Source organism: Epinephelus lanceolatus, chromosome 12 (assembly GCF_041903045.1).
Source record: "Epinephelus lanceolatus isolate andai-2023 chromosome 12, ASM4190304v1, whole genome shotgun sequence".
NCBI classification, from domain to species: Eukaryota; Metazoa; Chordata; class Actinopteri; order Perciformes; family Serranidae; genus Epinephelus; species Epinephelus lanceolatus.
Genome location: NC_135745.1, coordinates 6827551 through 6847304, shown reverse-complemented (window position 1 = coordinate 6847304; position 19754 = coordinate 6827551). Strand labels below are relative to the sequence as shown.

Sequence of the window (19754 nt, the reverse complement as noted above, 5' to 3'; positions counted from 1 at the left end):
TCCGACAATGAGGTTGATGTTTAGGTGAAGCTGAGTTGAGAAAAACATTTTATTTTCTTCTGTTAGTAGAGGTGTGACAGGGACAGGTAAATCAATAGACTGCAGGTGGTGCTCAAGCATCTGCCCTTTAACCCCCTGCCTAGATAAGTGCCCTTTCTGCAAGATGTTTCTTCTTTTTCTTTGAATAATTTTATATTTTAGTTTTTAAATTTGGCCGATGGCATCAATTCTCAAATTAAAAGTGTGTTGTATGTCTGACTGCGACATTTGAGTCAAGCCCCTGTCCTCTTCAGCTTCCCTCGTGGCAGCCACATGCAAATCAAGCACTCTGCAGAGCAGCATCACATCTCCCTCATCTGCTGTCATGGACAGCCAAGTAACGATAGTGTTTTCCCTTAGCATCAGCATTCTTTGTCTCTGTTGTGAAATTTAACCACTATTGAAACATCTTAATACAGGCGGTCTAATGTAGGCAATATCCTGCCGTTAAGTTAACAAGTAGTCTGATTCCTGTTCACCAACTGCCCGGTGTGAGTAGACAGACGCTGAATTGCTTTCCCACTTTCACTTGTTTCCTTTAAACCAAAATTCCCTTTAAAATAAAGTTTATGTCTCCCCACTTAGCCTGCTTGTTGTGACTGAACACAGGCCTACTTTGCAGTGTGGAGGGTAGATTGGTTGGTTTGTTATTTTATTTATTCAGAGAACAGTGTTTTCCAATTTTGTATTAAGTCCATTCAAATAACTCATTCACATTTTTAAGAAGCCTAATCTGAAGCTTGAATCTGCTAAATGCCAACTAATTTAGCTAAATGTGTTATATTTCTAATCTTTTGTCATGTTTAACTCATGTGTTTCAAAGGCATCTCCATATTGTGAACATAATAGAGCACAATACGAAAATATATGTGTACAATGGGTACAGGTGGGTGTAGGCAGGTGTAGATTTTGTTAGTATCTACAAAATGATTGGAGCTACTAACATATTGATGAATGCCAAAATACACGCAAATTTCCTTCAACGTATAGTTTACACACAAATTCGTTCTGCTCACGTTTCATGAATGAGACCCAAGGTGTTTACAGAGAGATAACATAAAGCAGATTACACATTTACTAACATAATTTTGATAAGAATTACGGTTAAAATATTGAAAAAAATTATGTTTGTTGTGAACCTTGAACTTAAAAAGGAAGGTTGCCCCTTTTTCCAATTGTAATACCGTAATGGTGCCAGTATTTTTCCAAATCAAGACTAAATTTCTCACAAGTCCCACCCATTCTTCTCTATAAAGCCAATAAACATGTTAAATTTCATTTTTTTGTCACTTTTGAATTCTTTACACCATCCAAATGACTTGCATCAATGGCGAACAATGCTTAAACCACAATTAATTAGTCTTAAAACCAAAGTTCATAATGTCTGATCTCCGTTTTTAAATAGGTGGAAAGTTCTGGATTGTCTTTCCCTTTAGCACACAGGACTAACGGGCACACCCCTCTTAGGTTTATAAGGTGTTTTCATGGTAACCATTTTGATGCAGTCTATAATTGGACAGACGCTGAAGCACAGAGTGCAGCCCGTGCAGCTGTCAGTCACCACGGGAAGGTGGGTCTCTGGGTCAAATGTTATAGCCTGCAAAGACAGTAAGCATGTCATGTTACAGGACTGAGGCTGATAAGTCTGAAAAAGAAGTGCTAAAAACAAAGAGTCAACTATCTGTATGTAACAGACAGACGGACTGACAGACATACCTGGTAACCAGAGTCATTGCAGGTCATGTAACATTTTCCACAGTTGATACACATCTCTTCATCTATTAGAGCCTGGACCTGAGAATGCAGGGGAAGGTCATGATTATGATAAATTGATATTTAATTTATTTCAAACTCAAAGTAATGATCTGTGACCTTTCATACAAACATCAGTTTTACAACTCTTTGTGGATACTCCATGACAGTAACACAGAGTCAGCAGGGACTAATAACTTGGACATTAGTGATCAGCAGGTCCACGTGAAAACTGTGCCAGGGACAGTATAATAAAGATGGACAACATGACAACTCCCCAAAAGTAAAGCCAGCCAAAACATCTTGATCGCCCCCCAGTGGTTGGCTGCAGTATAGGTCATTAACCTCACGCCCTCCATTTTAGGATGGGACATTTTCCCAAAGATGGTTTCTGTCATTAAAGTTAGTTCTTATCACTCTGATGATGTGGTTTTGATCAGTGGCGCTGGTCACAATTAGTCAAACAGTGAGGACAAGATACCGTGGAGATCGCTGCTGCAAAGACAGTGGCTCCAAATGACATCGCCAGCGCAAGATGGCAGTGGCTGTATCCTGGATATATTAGCTTCATTTTTGTACAGTGGGACAAAGTGGAGAGGCATTCTCCATCTTTATATACCTCTAATGATCTGTGCTCACAGAATTCCAACAACAGCTCAGCAGATTTTTAAAAACATGTTATCTTAGATAAATACTGTCTATCATATTAATAAGAGCAAAAACAAAATTTCCACTTTATTCTGCAGATGTTCATTCTTTATCCCTGCTGAAAACTGTACAGAAAAATCTGCAGTTTCTGTTTTGGTCTGGTTATTAGTGAACAAGTTTGTCTTGTGACCTTTAATGAGACAAACAAGATCTGGTAGCGGCTGCCTTTTCTTTGCTCTCTATAAATGATTACCACATCAGAAGCTCACACATTAATTATCCAATGATCAGGAGAAGACAGTTTGGGTAATGTCAAAATATCAAGAATATGGGAGAAATGGGAGAAAAAAAGGATTGCCTGCCATAATCCTTGGGGTTCTTATCATTTTAGAGCCAACAATCTAACTTCAAATCTGTAATTCTTAAAATATGAAATCGCTGAACGAAATAAAAAAGTACCTGCTCCATGTTGTTCAGGTCCTGGTATGCTCCGATGTGGCGCAGGGCTCTGGCTATCACATCCTAAAAACGCACCCATGACCACACACACACACACACACACACACACACACACACACACAGTATGTTTAAAAACTTAGTTGACAGAACATTGCATCAAAAGAATAGGTGTGTGTGTGTGTGTGTGTGTGTGTGTGTGCCATACCTTGACAGCAGGAACAGGTTTTTTGGGTGTGTTGATCCGGCTGATGGTGGCCTCCATCACATCAGTTTGTGTGTTTCTGAGCTTTTTCTTGTACTCTGCAATGACTTCTGTCCTCTCCTGGAGATATGGACCAAAGCTAGGGAGGCTCTACACACACACACACACACACACACACACACACACACATCAGCACAAGTTAGGGGCAACAGTCATGTTTTATAATGTTCTTTTTTCTGTAATGTATATTTAACTTCACTTGTATAAATGCAAAACTGTAAATTAGACAGATGGAGAAGCAGTCAAATGCAGGTGTTTGGTGGTGCTTTTGAAGCCTCTTCAAGACCAAACAGCCTGACAGGATGTCTTTGATTTACTTCTTCTACATTAGTATGTGGAGCTAATAACAGTAGTAGTCACTATAATGCTAATAGTAGAAATATTGGTAGTAAGCAGTAGTACCTTTCCCACCAGTTGTTCCAGTCTGGGAACAGGTTTTCCCTTCTGATGTCTCTCTGTTGGAGGAGACTGACCATCCCAGTCCTTCAGCTCCAGGCTCTTCAGGTACAATAAGGCCTTCAGACCTGAACACAGATAACCACAATAATGGTATTATCCTATCATTTAAAGGAGCGTTTGGTCCTTATAGCTTTGGTGAATTTGGTGGTCAAAGGTGAAGGTCACTGTGAACTTAGAAAACATGTTTTTGGCCAAGCTCAAGAATTCATATACCAATTATGAAAAAAATTCACAAAAAAATCTAACAGGGTAAAATGCTTTAGTGATGACATATTATATCCAAAAAGTCAAAAGTCAGTTTCACTGCAAAAACCCTTTTCTAGCCATTACTCAACATCGTATCTGAGGAACAGAAGAGGTTACACTTAGTCAGATACTGAATTGGTGACACTAATCTTGGGTATCCACCTTGAAACTGTATTGATTGTATAGATCTTCTGTGCTGTTGGGGGGAAGATATGTGTGTGACACATCCATCTTCACAGACGTGGATGTAAACTGTGACTGAAACTTGACAGGTTTGCCAAGGCACACAACCATGTGGCATTCTTGTTTACTTAAAGGTTCCGCAGGCCCATGTGATATTCAGAGCATTAACATAGCACCAAACAACAATTTGCTATATTAAGATATAGTGGAGTAATGCGTCCTAAGCAGATAATAAAGTCACGCCCCCCTGGTGTGTTGTAATTTGATCTTCTCTGTTCCTTGTATGCGCTTGCATGTTATTGCATATGTCCCTGTGTGTGTATCCCGCTGGCTGGCTAATCACCACACTCTGCTCTGCCGCTCAAATGGCAGTTACTGCTGATATTAGGATGCCGTCATCAGGGAAGTGTAGTGCCAAGGACAGCTGAGAGCATACAAACACATCTCAGAGCCAAATGCATGTATTTTATTGTTTATAAAAAAAACAGTTATAGACATCTAGAGATGTTTGTCGTCATTGATCATTTGTTGTTTTAGGTTCAAATATGCTAGATTTACTTCATGTTTTTCCCAGGGAAAATATAGTATCAGAAACACAGCAACATACCCACACAGTAATCCTCAATCACTGTGAAGTCCTGGTTCTGTACTGCACTGCACACCTGTGGGAATCAGACACAGGACAGATATACATAAACAAAAACATAATCCAAACCAAACAGAGTTAAATTTTATTTTGCTTCAAATTATGCTATTTTGTGAAGACAAATTTGACAATTCATACATTACTGACTGCAGCTTGTCATTGCCTCTATCTGTCAAATTGCTTTTGACATTTTTTGAAACCCACTTACTGTATGGTTTATACTGTGCACACTTATTTTTGTTAACCACAATAGCTTGCTTTTAAATGAGGGGAACTTTGTTTTGCAGTGCTCCTTAAAAAAAAATATCATTGTTCACACCATCCTCTGCGAAAAATATCCACTACAGAGCTTGATATGATTACTTACTGGATAATTTCTAAGTTCTCTGGATCAATCACTGCCATTCCAAAAGGCACAGACAATAGAGTTACATTTAATTTCATTACAAATAAATTGTAAATCAATTAGTCCTGCCCCGTTACCTTGAATTCATGAAGACAACTTTGTTTTTCTTGCAATCATCTATGGAAAATGGTGAACATATTTATTTATTGATTGACTGGGGACCATGTTTAACAACAGTAAAACTGTATCAAATCATCTTTTTTACAAACTCTCACTCAACTTGTTCAGTATAATCCAAATCTCATTTATCCAGCCAAATGCTCAGTACCTCCCAAATACATGCATTATCACTAAAATATTAGCATTTAAGTCTGACTTTGAAGAGCCAAATGACGTAGGCGCAGATGCTTCCAGCTGCCTCTCTGTCTGCTTCCCTAAATGTGTGCTAAATTTGTGCTCTTCTTTCTATTTTGCAAGGCTTGGTGGTGCTTTCTGTGGTTGGCTTGGACAGTGGTGGCTTGTGACAGTGAGCCATCAGGATGAGGAAATCAACTCAGCAGGCTGTAAACGCTCCACTTCTAGCTAGCTAGCTGCTAGCTAGCCAGGTCAAGGTTTTCAAATGTTAACATCAGTAAACATCAAGATGGAGAAGAATGGGCAGCAGCTGAACTAGCATCCTGCTAGCCATCAAACAGGCATTAATCAGGAACTGTGATATCCTTTGATTCACAGAAACTTGGTGGTGCAATGCCTCCTTGTTCAGGAAGAGCGACCCTGCAGATCATCTTGTTGAGGTCAGGATGTGTGGACAGTTAAATCATCCACAACCAGACATGATGGATTACTAGGACCATATACAGAATCGTGGATGACTATAAGGCATCAGCCAACGATGTAAGAAGAAAAAAAAAAGGAATTAAAGGAGCTGATGCAATCCCAGTTTACTGGAGTTGTACTTTGTATTGTCCCCATGTGACAAATAAATGATGATGATGATGATGAGATAAGTTTTACCTTCAGTTCAGTTTTAAATAGTGAGGCTTTAGCGAAAATGCATATGTTTGGGAAGTACTGAGTGGATAAATGAGACTTGGATTATACTTCACGAATTGCGTGAGTTTGTAAACAGATGTTTTGATATAGTTTTGCTGTAGTTAAACGTGGTCCCCAGTCAATCAGTAAATCAATATGTTGGCAGTTCTCCATGGAGGCATGCGTGAAAAACAAAGTTTTCTTCAGAAATTCAAGGTAACACAGCATGACTGATTGATACAAATTGTCATTGTGTGGGTGAAGGATTCCTCGAACAGCGAGTGACTGATAATATATTTTAATAAAGAGTGTGTGAGGAAACTGGTTCTTCAGTCAGTGTCACAATAACATTATCACCTGTAACACTGAGGCCCCAGCGTGAAGAAACTGTAGTCCACTCTCTGCTGAGTCGATGCCTCCGGTGGCCAGAATTGGGAAACCAGGAAGTGCTCTGGCGATAGCTGATACAGCTTTGAGAGCAATGGGTCTGATGGCATTACCTGCACACATTGTTAATATTATTAAAAGCTTGCTCAAATCTTTCACCAAAAGGTCTATCTACTTCTTCTTTTCAGGCAGTCTGTGGTTTCTGCTATTTTAAATACTCTGAAAACGAGGACACTGAGATTTGATACTTGCTTGTAACAGAGTGCTATTTTTGGTTATAGTAGTATTAAATGGTAAAGTAGAGACGCACCCTTTATGGTGTATTTAAACTCCAGCCATGGTATGGGCTATTCTACAGTAGCTCAGAACGGACAAGCCAAATATTGGCCCTAAAGAGGACTTTTTGTTTTTTTTTTATGTTACCTGAGGGTCACCGTAGGTTCTCCGTTATGCTTGGAGAGGGAAGGGTGAGTGAAGGTGAGCAGAGAGAAGGTTGGAATCTGCAACCTTACTGCTAGATGTCACTAAATCCTACACACTGCTCCTTAAAAGAGGGAGTCCACCAAGGTTTATTAGAAGTGCAATACCTTTTCTCTAGAAGTACTCATGTTTGTTAGCCTGGGAACCAGACGAAATCTGCAAGCTCATGTTTTATTTGCTCCAGCAGATGCGTCTGGTCCCCCTACTCCTCAATGCCAAAGAAAAAAGTACCATCACTGCAGTCACCATTCCCAAGGTATTTTGTTTGGTATGACAGAGTTTAAGTCTTCCAATGACAAAACACTGGAAGACATTGTCTCCAGTCTCAGTTCTTCTTCTTGCTGGCTAGACGTTTTACCCAGTAGCTTCCTTAAAACTGTGCTGAGCAGCTAGGTAAAACAACTCACTCTCTCCAATCTGGAACTTTTCCAAGTGCTTTGAAAACTGCAGTCATTGAGCCTCTCCTAAAGAAGAACAGTCTTGATGCCACTGTTCTGAACAACCTATTTCAAACTAACAATTTTCAAGTATAGTTATTGGAAAAGTTGTCTATTAGCAACTTGGCAACTTTTATGAAGCTGAACAACTGCTTTGATAACTTTCAGTCAGGTTTTTCGGCTCCATTACAGCACTGAGACTGCACTCAGTGACATTTGCCTGAACACTGACTCAGGCAAAGTCTCTGTTTTAGTGCTATTGAATTTAAGTGCTAGTCTTAAGGGCATTTCTGGAACTGTCCTTCAATGGTTTAAGTCATATCTTCATGACAGGAAGTACTTTGTCTTGATTGGTAACTATTAAGTCAGAGCAGATGACTGTGACATGTGGGGTCCCACAAGGGTCCATTTTGGGACTCCTAATCCTCCTAATCTTTGTATACTTCTGTTAGACCAAATCATACAAAATACAACCAAGATGGCTGAAGCTTATGTGGAATTTCTGTTCAAGAATTATTTTCAAACTCAGATAAAACAGCAACGGAGAGGTTCCAGACTATTTGCATTTGTGAATTGGTCTGGTGACGCCAGGCTATGTGTATGTTTGTGTATTCTTACCAGACACCCCTCCATACGTGGTGCGTTTGCCCTTTCCAACACTCGGCCAGGGGACGCCATCAGTGTTCAGTCCCATCAAACCTGAGACTGTGTTGGTGGCTGTTACTCCATCTGCTCCACCTATAAAAAACAATATTCATTACACACATACCTTGCTGAATGTTAATGATTTGCAGTGTAATGTAATGTAAAATGAGGTACTGAAATACAGTAGCAGAAATGATGTGGAGGAAGAAAAAAGAAGCAAGCATGGTGTGGTGAAACATCTTTACCTTCCTGAGCTGCCTTGGCAATGTCGACAATACTGGTAACATTTGGTGTCAGTTTGGCAAAGAATGGGATGGAAATGGTTGCGCGCACCCAGCGACAGATGTTACGCACCAACACTGGGTCCTAATGGCAAAGACATAAACATGTGAATACACAAACAATTCAGCTTATCACTGTGTTCATTTTTGAAAGATTACACCAGGTGCTACCATCTATAATGTGGCAGAACAAGATATTAAAGATTGTGTACATCCGACCGGCACATATAGGTACTTTGTAAAATATTAAGGCCATGCCCCTTTTTGGAGGATAGAAAATCAAAGATCCTATTGGTGTCAGTGTAGTTTGACATGCTTGGATTATTATTTTGACATATCTGTATGTATTTATTTTCTGTTAAAAACCCTTTGTTTTATAGATATGTTTATAAAATTGTTTTGCAACCTTGCCTGAACATGAGATTTAGTTGGAGATGACATTCTAAAACTGCTACACAATGTTACTGCAGCAGCTTCCCCATCAAGCTAACATCCATCAGTAGTAACTGTCACCAACATCATTTCACCATTTACCACACTGACAGTGAATATTCATGTATGTTATGGGCCTCAAATCTGAGTGTGAAAGCCTTCTTCAACCCGCTGCACAACAGCTTTTTTTTACATTTCATCCTTCCTCTCCTGATGTGGAATTCTTTTCCCCTCGCCGTTGGTGATGACAGGATGCCGGCCTGATTCATAGCTTGAAGCCAAAGCTGTTTTATCTTATGTCTTTTTTAGAACATGGCAGGGGAACAAATTGGAGATCAATGAAATAGTGAAATGTCGAAAAGCTGTTCGGCGTAGCATTATAAATTTAAACCAGTTTCTTCAAAGTAGAAATTTGGAGACATGTTTCTATTTCCTCTGTATACGCTGTTGCCGCCTACGCTCGACACTGGATTGTTTTACCCCAAAAGAGAGCAAGGTGATAAGAGCCTACCTACCCTACTGATGGTCTGATAAATGCAGTATGATGATGTATACTGTGTGCTTACAGCAAGGAAAATATATGTGCATATACTGTAGTTTAGAATTGTGTGTGTGTGTGTGTGTGTGTGTGTGTGTGTGTATGTGTGTGTGTGTGTGTACCTGTCCACAGGCCAGTCCCATGCCTCTCTCTCCCATCCCATGGGGACAAGACAGGTTCAGCTCCAATGCATCTGCTCCTGATGCCTAAACACACATTAATGTCTCTGTTTCACACTCTCACAAACCACAGAGCTGTAACATTTGTATATAACAATCAGACAATAGTGATCCTGTGTTTATTCTGTAAATGGTGCAGATTCTGTTCCTGGTGTGTGATTTTTCTCACCTCTGCCATCTTGGCTAGTTCTGTCCAGTCTTCCTTGTTGTAAGCACACATTATGCTGGAGATCACCACCTGACAGAGAGACAGGGAGAGGTTCATTTTCAAATGTCCAAAAGATGTCAAACCATTTATTGGTCCATTCTTGGAGTCACATCTTGTTTTGCAGCCTAATTGGCAATATTCTGCGTGTTGTCAATTATGCTTTTCATGTTCTTAGTAAAACAGAGTCAAAGCAGAACTATGTCCGTGAAGACACAATGTGACGTGATGAGAAACTTACATTATTAGGGAAGTCCTTCTTTAGCTCGGCCACCGACTGACACCAGTAGGCTGCTGTCTTCTCACTGATGAGCTCAATATTGAGGAAGGAGCCTTGACCTGGTCCATACAGATGACTTGAGGTAGTGCCACGCACAATACGAGGAGACACATTGGTCACCAGATCCTGCAGACACAGATTTATAGACGCCCATCATAACTCTTGTTTCCACCAAGCAGTGCAGGTCAGTTTAGTTCAGTTTGGTGCACATTTTTTCCATTTCCACTGTGAGAAGTTGTGGATGGTATGAATAGATCCATTCCTTACTGTCCCCATTTTTCATCACCCCTCTGATAGGGTACGTAGCACACCGATGCAATACAAAAAGGTGGAGCTAGAAACACTGCAGTCTGTTGATTGGTCAGTAGAGGATGGTCCCTCTTGCTCAGGGCTGAGTTGTGGCTGGTTTGAGGCCTGTGTAACCACTGTTCATATCGGGGCAAGTCTTACATACATTAGTAAACTTGAACTATGAATGAAAGGATGTTTTGCTGCCTCTAGCAAGAGCTCTAGTCTGAGAAAGAAATGTATTGGGCCAACTGGGGGCAGCTACTGGCACTTTACTTGTAAATATTTTCAATGCATAAGTTGACAACATGAATCGATCATCCTTCCATCCATTTTCATAACCGCTTATCCTCCTGCAGTCGCAGTCATTGGGCAAGAGGCAGGGTAACAGTCGCCAGACTATTGCAGGGCTGATACACAGAGACAGTCAAATATTCACACTCACATTCACACCTACAGGCAATTTAGAGCCACCAATTAACCTGTGTCTGTGGGAGGAGCTGGAAGCCGGAGTACCTGGAGAAAACCCTCGCTGACATGGGCAGAACATGCAAACTCTGCACAGAAGGGCTCCCTCCTGGGATTGAACCAGTGCTAACCACTACACCACTGTACCGCCCCATGAATCAATCAACTCACCTTGAATGTCAGTGTGGCAACTCTTTAATTTAATCCTCTCGCTTTAAGCGTTTAAAAAAATGTAAATGGATTTCAATGTGTGAACTGCACATATTCTAATCCTAACTTGTGGAGGAGTGTCGTTCTGATGCGCTCTAGCAGCACTACACCCCTGCTCTTGCCTAAAAAGGTCACAATGCAAAACCCTGCTTTTTCTTAAATATCCCACCGAAAGAGACTCTCACTTCACCCTGTCCTTTTTTTGTACAGAAAATGTTGGTGTTCCAACTGTGTGCTGTGGACGAGGTGCAGACTTCCCTCTACATAACTGGTGAAGAGGAAATACAGCAAGAGCTGGACGGAGCAGTGAGTGACAACAACCACACCTACATTTAAGAGTGCTGTCTGCGTTGGAAACGCTAAATCGATCTATGGTCTAGTAGGGCTGCACGGTATATGCGGTAGACGGTAGAAATGATATAAATTTGGCCCACGGTAGAGATTTGCGCTCTACCGTCCTATCGTCGATGACGTCATCGCACCTGCCTCAGTGTGAAAATGGCTGCGAGCACAGAGACAGCGGAGCAAGAGGAGCTGGTTCATGTCCGTGATTTAGCGTAGCACGTGCAACATGTGTTGCTGGAGAACTTGTGAGCGAGTGAGTTATGAACAGCCCCGGACTTCTCAGACTCTTTTAGCGACTTACCACTCAGAGGGAACTCATTCAGTGTCTCCTCTGGCAGCAGCAGTGTCTCCTCTGGCAGTTTTTTGTGGAGCTAGGGGCTCCACAAAAAACTCCATATGTGAATGTGTGATAGTTGTGGTATCATAGCAGCCTGTCACAGGTTACAGCGTGATGATTAGAGGAGAAATGGCAGAGCATAAAGGTCCAGGTGGAAAACACACAACTCAGTCATTTAGGATTTTGCTAAAAGAAGGAAATTACCTTTTGATATAGATCTCAGGGGACATTTTGCACCATAGAGTACTGGGTTTTAATTTTGAGTTTTGAGATCTGCATTCTGCACAATAAATGCTGTAAAAAATACATTATATCTTTGCTTTTGTTGTTGTTGTTGTTGTTGATTTTTTTTTTTAATCAATTTAGCTTTGCTAAGGGACTACAAAACCCATTCAGAAGCACTTCTATTATAACTTTTACACTTAAATTTAAGCCACAATATATACCGTTACCGTGAAGGGATTCGATTTATACCGTGATATAAATTTTAGGTCATACCGTCCAGCCCTATGGTCTAGGTATATGTTCATAAGAGCTACTTTTGGTTCTAAAGGTACAATACCAAAAGTGTTTGGTGGAAACGCAGCTATAGAGGCAATGGTGGCTGTGAAAGGCTAATTATTTTGAGTAAAATTTGAGTCAAAATTTAGTTTCCTGTCATGTACACAATTTTTCATGTTTTCATTAGAGTTAATAAAAATGGCATTCCCTAAAATGTGAGCTAAAATATATTTATCTTAGCTCTCAGGGGGAAAAACGATACATTACTGCATTTTAGTTCTGGTCCAGTTCACACCGACTTTCCACAAACAAATAAAGAAGAGGAAACCGGAAGTAATGCAGACTGACAGGTAACTTGTTGATTTGACTGTTTTGGTGATTGTCATCCTGCATCATCAGGAGGACCAATGTGGAGAAATAATTCTGGTGACTGACAGAAGTTAATGCAGCACTTTAATGCTTCTGATGTGTATGTATATGTCTTTTGGTGTTACAGAGAACTCACGAAGAAATAAGCAATGATGAGCATTATTAGTATTATTATTCTTACAATCAACTAATTAGTGTCTTTTTTTCAGTTAAGTAGACAAAAAAATTGCTGGTTCCAGGTTCTCAAATATGGATACTTGCTGATTGTACGATTGTATCATGATGGTAAACTAAAAACATGGAGACTTTGGGCAGTTTGTTGGGCAAAACGAGCAGTCTGAATATGCAAACTTGGGCTTTACCACACTGTGATGGACATTTTTTGTATTTTTTCCTGACAATTTAAAGACTAAACAATTAATCAAGAAAATTACTGGCAGACTAAAGACCAATGAAAACGGCTGCTGATTGCAGTCCTGCAGTATTCGGCTAATTAAGATGTTACCATCTCTGTTAAATGTTAAGCACTGCCTTGTAGTCATACCTGTGAGTTATAAATACACCTGCAACAAACCAAACAAGTCAAAATAGTCACACTAAAATGGGTTTTAATGGCTATGAACATGGGTACAAGAAGTTCGTTCCTTTTGTTAAGTTACTAATATAAAAATTTCTATGAGTTAACTTTATTTTTGTGTCTGCTTAGGTGAACATATTATTAAACCTAAAAGAGCTAATAGGTTTTGCCACCTGGGTTGTTTCCAAAAAGAAAAAAAATTTAAAAATTACTTATTTTTGCACACTAGTGTGCAACTCTATGTGCTGGCTTGGTACATCACTTTGTGTGTTTGTGTGTTTGTGTGTGTGTGTGGGTGTGTGGGTACTGTACCTTATCCAGTCCAAACGTCTTGGTCAGAGCAAAGCCCCATCCTTGTTCAAAAGCTCTTCTGATCATAGCTGTGCTGGTGGTGGGAGGAGCAGAAGCCAGGCCGAACGGGTTGGGAAACTTTATTCCACACATCTCAATGCTGATATCCACCTGATCTATAGCACTGTAGAACAACGGCAGCTTTGGGACTGGGTCCACTGTCTGTCCATACAGGGACTGCAGGAGGAAGGGAGGTGGGACAAATATTTGACTTAGATCATCAACCTTACATTTTATGGAGTCAGGCCTGAGGTGAATACATCATGATGTACTCTGTGTCTCATGACTGTGGTGGTACTCAGCAGCCCAGTCACCAGAGGAAAATGTTGGCACTGTACATTTCTACAAAACACAAATACGTTATATTTACATGTTTCATACATATCATATCAATGTCTATAAAGTAACCTAGTCTATGAGCAGACTTCTTCACTGGGAGGTGGAAGGGATGGTAGATGGCGAGACACCTTGGCAAGACACCTGCCAAGCTGCAGACTTAAAGTTTTAAGTTATCTGCTACATCATAACATGTACATGTATTGTATCTGGGGTTTGCAGAGATGAACGATACCAACATATTATTAGCAAGAATAAACTGGCCCATTCATTAAAAAAAAAAGCCATTTAATTTACAGTATACAACTGTGATGCTCCCAGTCATGGCAGATCATGACTGGGAGCATGACTGCGACAAGTGGTGAATCACTTTGTGCAATAGAGCCAGCAAAACATTTAAATTCATCCCACATACAGGAACTGAGTTGCCCGTTTCAGACTCTTCTGATAAGGGCAAAACTTCAGTGTTCGCAGCACCTGGGCCCGGTGCTCTCAGGCTATAAAACCCTGACTCTTTGGCTGAGACACTCTCTTCCCTCAATGCATTCTTTGTTACTTTCACACTTCCAACATCCCACACTACACACAGCACTCATGCAGACACACGCCTTCACTACTGATTCTACTGATTAACACATCTCATTGTTACCTTAGCTTGGTTTGGGGTTTCCTGGGTTTAGAATTATTCCTTCTATGTAAATGAATCATTCATTATTTTACCTTTAGACTGCGTCTCCCTCTTTTTGTCATGGTTTTAGAGCCAGGTCATGAGAAATTGAGGGCTTGTCCGTCCTTTTGGCTGGTTCTTGTGCAAAATGGTATGTAACTTCAGTATTTGATTTGTTGCTGTGTTTGTTTGTGACTGTTCGGTCGCAATTTGCTCCGCCGATTGGCTTGTGTGTGGTACATTTTGACACAGGTCCAACTTTGTGAATGAAATTGCCATTATAGTCGACATCATTTGGTTTTCAAAGTGTCTCCCTGGGGATTCCCGAGAGTGCGGTCCATTTGCTGAGGTGAGAACTGGGTGCAAAAGATGTTGGACTGGTGGAGCAGGCAGCTGGTTCTACTCAGATCATTGTTTTCTTTAACAGTTGGTAATGTATATGGGTGTTTAAGAATGTGTAATGTGTTCAGAGTTATTGTTGTGGGGTAAGATGTTTGCTTACTGTGTTGGGCATCAATACTATAAAGTCCTATCAAACATTATGGTATTTGGCCGAGGTTAGTCTGTAACAGTGAAGCAATGTAGTTAGGGAACAGTTTCATACTACTGAAACATTTTGGCCAAATAGCTGTGCTATTGTTTCAAGCGTATGGATCTTCTTGTGAGCTGCAATGATTCGTTTTGCTACTTCTCGAGCAAAAGACTTTTAAATACTGTCCACCTCAGAAACAAATCTGCTAGTAATTTTTAATAGCTTAGAATTTAAATACCATAAGAGGGTATGTTTAAATGTTGCACTTTAGGCCACACTACACCTTATTGCAGGCCCAGTTTAATATGCAACTCAATTTAATACAAAATATGTAGTAGGGCATCCCTGCGCCATCTCTCTTTCAGCTAAGGGGTCTTTGACCTGAAAAATGTCGAAGACCCCTGCTTTACATTCGACATCACATGAATGAGTTGTATTGACAGAAGATCAATGTGTCAATCGAATACCATATTGAATCATTTGGTATCACGTCTTACATTATATCAAATAATAAAATAGACAGGCCTTTGCCATCGTAGCTCCGACTGCACACAAACATACCACAGAACATCATACAGTAATAACAAATGTCAGGAATGTATACAGGGAGCCCGATGGGTTCATTTTGGATGCTGATGTCACATAATCAAATTTAATTTGCTTTTATATTATTCCATATAAACTCTATATACATATATGTGTCTTGGCTCCTTGTCACTGATGGCAGCTGAATTAGATGTGGTCGGAGACCTGGATTTTTAAGATATGCTGAATGTTTGAAGCAGAGACATTTTTACCTGCATGTATCTGTGAATGTGCCACGAAGCCTGTTTGCCGTCGTTCACTGATTCCACTGTGGTGTTTGCCAAACCAGCAATATCTCCTCCTGCAAACACCCAGGGCTCACTGGTCTGCATGGTGTCTGTGTTCACCTCTGGAGTACCCCAGCGGGTCATCTTCACAGGAGCCATGGCTTCACTCACTACACACAAATATGGTACAGGTTATGTATGAAAATACGTCGTCTCTCTATTTATGGTCTGCATTATCCTACAGCATCAATCAGTAACAACTCTTACAGATGTGAAGAGCTCAAAGACTTGATTTCTGTTATGTACCCTGCGGCTCGTTGAGCATGGAACCGAAGGCACTGATGATGTAATCAGCCTTCAGCCTGACGACTTGGTCCTCATCCTCCAGCCAATCACCTTCCTCAGTCTGCTCGGTGCGACAGAACTGTAACCCTGCGACCCGACCATTCTTCATGATGACCTCACGAGGAGACAGAAAGGGCAGAAATTCACACTGCTCCTCTTTAGCCAACTCCATCTGACAGAAAAAAAGACCCACATATATTCAGTATTCCCTGTGCATCCATTTGCCTATACATCCAGCCATATGTCCCTCATCTGTACCTCCTCAGGAACAGCCCTGATGTTAGTGAATCCCTTCCTAAAGCAGACGTAGACTCTCTTGGCTCCACAGCGGAGGGCCGAGGTGGCGCAGTCAAATGCTGTGTCACCGGCCCCCAAAACGATCACTACACCTCTTAATTCTGGCAGAGAGGAGCGACACTGACACATGCCTAGACACAGTGGGACAGAGACAGAGAGACATAGTAATATGTGGTTGTCTCTGATTCATAAATATACCTTTCACAAACATTTTATATTTGAACTAACCTACAACCTGCTAGAGTTTCTCATTATTACCTACCTACGTTTGTTAGTTAAGTTGATGTCACCAGTGAAACTGTTGTGTGTGTTGTGTATTTACTCTAAATGGTTATATATGTGCATGTTGTATGTGCATGCTTGTGTGTTTGTGTGTGTTCAGTACCTTTCTTGCTAGCTGAGGCCACCATGGGCAGAAAGTCTTTGGAAGTGAAGAAACCTTGATCCATAGTGAAACCCTGAAAGACTGGAGCTCTGTTGGCCTGAGGGAGACCTGGAGTGACACACGAATAGAAAAGAGTATATTTTAAAGGTGCTGTATGCAACATTCAGAGCATTAATTTAAGAGCAAACGGCTGTTTTCTGTGTAAAGATATGTGGAATAATGGTGTCCCGAGCAGAGAATTAAGTCACACTCCCTCTCTGTGTGATGTAATTTGAGCTTCTCTGTTTTTTGTTGTGGTAGCCATGCCGGCTCTGTGTACATGTTAATGCACGTGAGTCCCGTGTGTGTATCTTACTAACAAGCTAATCAGCTTCATATGCTCTGCACTCATACAATGGTTACTGCCATCTTTCCACCATGGTTTGGGATGGCAGCAGCTCAGCAGCTCAACACCAACCCTCAGATTCCCCCAGGTTAACACTATTAGCTTTCCCAGCACTGTTGACCTTGTTAGCACTGTTAGCTTGGTTAGCACCGTTAGTGTGGTTAGCACTGCTAGGTACTGCCATTTTGGCTCAGCCACCTCAATGTTTGCTTGAGAAGTCAGAGGTGAGAGGCATATAGCAACCCTCGTCCAGACTGTGAATGTTGTATATACCACCATTAAAGTTGTTTAAACAGGTGAAGTTTTCAATGGAACAGTCCAAAACTGTGTCCCTTAAGACTTTGAAAATTTTTACAAACTTAAACAATTTTTTACAAACAGTAGCTATACACATGTACTGTATAAAACCAGATTTAGATAACGGCTGAATCGGAGGTAGGGCTAAGTCAGCGTTTTGCAAGTCACAAGTAAGTTTCGAGTCCTACAGTGCACTCTTCACCAAATGTAATGCCAATTTAAATACAAAATAATAATATATCAAAATTACAAAAATCCTGAATGCTTTTCAAAATGTTGCCTACTTATTTGTTGAAACAAGTTTGTTAGCAGTTGTTGTGCCTCTGTTTTTAATCCGTTTTGCATACTGCAATTAGTTTTTCTGTTGATCACTGCCTTGTTTTTTCACATGAACAAAATTATCTTTGGTATAATTTCTTTCAACTGGCACTGAGTAATGTAATATTAGTTCTTCATGGTTCTCTTCTGCAAATTGATTGGATGCTATCGGATTGGTTCAAACAAATTGGATCTAGGGACTTAAGTGTTGACTTGCTGGGAATGAATAGCATTAATGTTAGTTGATTCAGGAAATAAAGGGAATGAAAATATTAGTGGTACACTTTTTAAATAACATACTTTATAATCCTTGCTTTGGTGAGGGCATCCAGTATTATCAAGTCAAAAGGCTCAAGTCCAAGGTAAGTCACAAGTTATTGGTGGGAAGGACAAGGTAGAGGTGCAAATCTTTTTTGATTTCGTCAAGTCAAGTTTAAAGTCATCAAATTAGTCACTTGAGTCACATGACTCGAGTCCATATCTCTGGGCTGAAAGCACACACATGGACATACACTATATATACCACTGCTACAGATTAGGGATGACCCGATCTGATCTCAAACATCAGGATCAGGGCCGATCAAGGCATTTTCTAACCAATCGGGTTCGGCTGTATTGAGCTATATAGAGGATCTGATCTTTTCATGCAGAGACATGCAGAGAGAGAGCTGTCTACAGGTCTACACTTTCCTTTTCTCCTCCACTAAGCTAAGTTTCTTTGTGTGCGTAAGAGCAGGGGCTGTGTGCCGCCCACAGCAAAATATAACACACAATAACCGACGGCAAAAAATGCAGTATGAGACTGTTTATCTATGTTTTTTTACTGAAATTATGAGCACTTGTTTCCTTTCAGCTAAGTCTTAAAGTCTTGTGCATTTACAGCACATGGTATTTCACCACGGGCAGAAGAGAGACAGACAGCGGTGTTGAACCGTCAACAACCACACTCACCACTGCAATGTGCAACAAAAGCTCCGAGAGCACATAAGTGATTTATATTAATGTAGCCTAGGTTTGTTATTTTAGACCTATTTACTTATTTTGTAAAAATTAAATAAATAAATAAACATTGAGGAACAGCTTGGATGCAGCGACTTTTTTCTAATGCACTGCAGAGCTTTTCAGTTGTCAAGCATACACATTGGATTGATTGATTTTAGATAGACTGATTTTAATAATGTACTTGAAGTGTGCAAAGTGCAGCTGTATTATCTAAGAAAAGAAGTATCGGATCAGGACTCAGTATCGGCAGATAGGATTAAATGACTTGGATCAGGATCAGGAGCAAAAAAACTTGATAGGGACATCCCTGCTACAGATGGATTAAAAGGTGTAAAACTTCAATGGTGGTTTATAATGCACCTCCATGAGGCAAAATGCGAAGATGATCTCTGAAATGTTTTAAAAGGGGCACTCACCAATCCCAATGAAGACAGCCTTAAAGCCTTCTTCTTTCAGGGATGTCAAAGTCATTCCATTAATACCTAGACCCTTCTCACACACCACCTGGTATGTACACACACACAAAGTGAAAAGATTGAAAAGATCAGAAAAGCTCTGAACACACTATCATTGTCGTAATGTTCAGCAATTTTCAATATCATGAATCAATTCAAATTATTTTATCTTTGTCCATTTTCTGTCTAGCATGGGATTAACAACACATTTTAATGGTTTGGTATCACATTTCAGCGCACATGCTGAGGCCACTAAGATGATTGAAAACCAAAGCAACTAAAGGCATAATAATGAACAATTATTGAAATACTGTATGTACATTTTACAGTACGGACACTAATTGCACTTAAAAACTACATACCTTGACTCCTAAATCCTTCATCAGGTCTATTTCAAACTGGACAACCTCATAGGGAAGCCGGAACTGAGGGATTTCTGATGTGCTGCCGGGAGGCAAACATAGCTGTTAAATGTTGAATTTCCTTTATTCCCCTTTCACCTTGTTTGACATTGTGTCATATTTCTCCTCCTTCCATCTTG

The 19754-nt window shown here is 40.4% G+C and overlaps 1 protein-coding gene across 2 annotated transcripts in view; it reads right to left on the bottom strand.

Moving 5' to 3' along the window:
- Window positions 1-1012: 1012 nt before the first annotated feature.
- Window positions 1013-19754, bottom strand: part of dpydb (dihydropyrimidine dehydrogenase b) — a 39039-nt gene continuing 20297 nt past the window's right edge. Inside the window, exons 7-26 of one of the 2 annotated variants that reach the window (XM_078172911.1) lie at window positions 19576-19657; window positions 19175-19262; window positions 16757-16864; window positions 16333-16502; window positions 16036-16246; window positions 15715-15899; window positions 13344-13559; window positions 9898-10062; window positions 9621-9689; window positions 9395-9478; window positions 8267-8387; window positions 7995-8114; window positions 6430-6572; window positions 4656-4710; window positions 3563-3684; window positions 3104-3250; window positions 2899-2961; window positions 1756-1833; window positions 1445-1636; window positions 1275-1413 (exon numbers count right to left, since the gene is read on the bottom strand). In XM_078172911.1, coding sequence (XP_078029037.1) covers window positions 1472-1636; window positions 1756-1833; window positions 2899-2961; window positions 3104-3250; window positions 3563-3684; window positions 4656-4710; window positions 6430-6572; window positions 7995-8114; window positions 8267-8387; window positions 9395-9478; window positions 9621-9689; window positions 9898-10062; window positions 13344-13559; window positions 15715-15899; window positions 16036-16246; window positions 16333-16502; window positions 16757-16864; window positions 19175-19262; window positions 19576-19657 — 2392 coding nt within the window. In that variant the 3' untranslated portion in view covers window positions 1275-1413; window positions 1445-1471. Of the gene's footprint in view, window positions 1637-1755; window positions 1834-2898; window positions 2962-3103; window positions 3251-3562; window positions 3685-4655; window positions 4711-6429; window positions 6573-7994; window positions 8115-8266; window positions 8388-9394; window positions 9479-9620; window positions 9690-9897; window positions 10063-13343; window positions 13560-15714; window positions 15900-16035; window positions 16247-16332; window positions 16503-16756; window positions 16865-19174; window positions 19263-19575; window positions 19658-19754 lie in introns of both variants that reach the window. The other variant, XM_033650783.2, reaches the window with a different exon arrangement.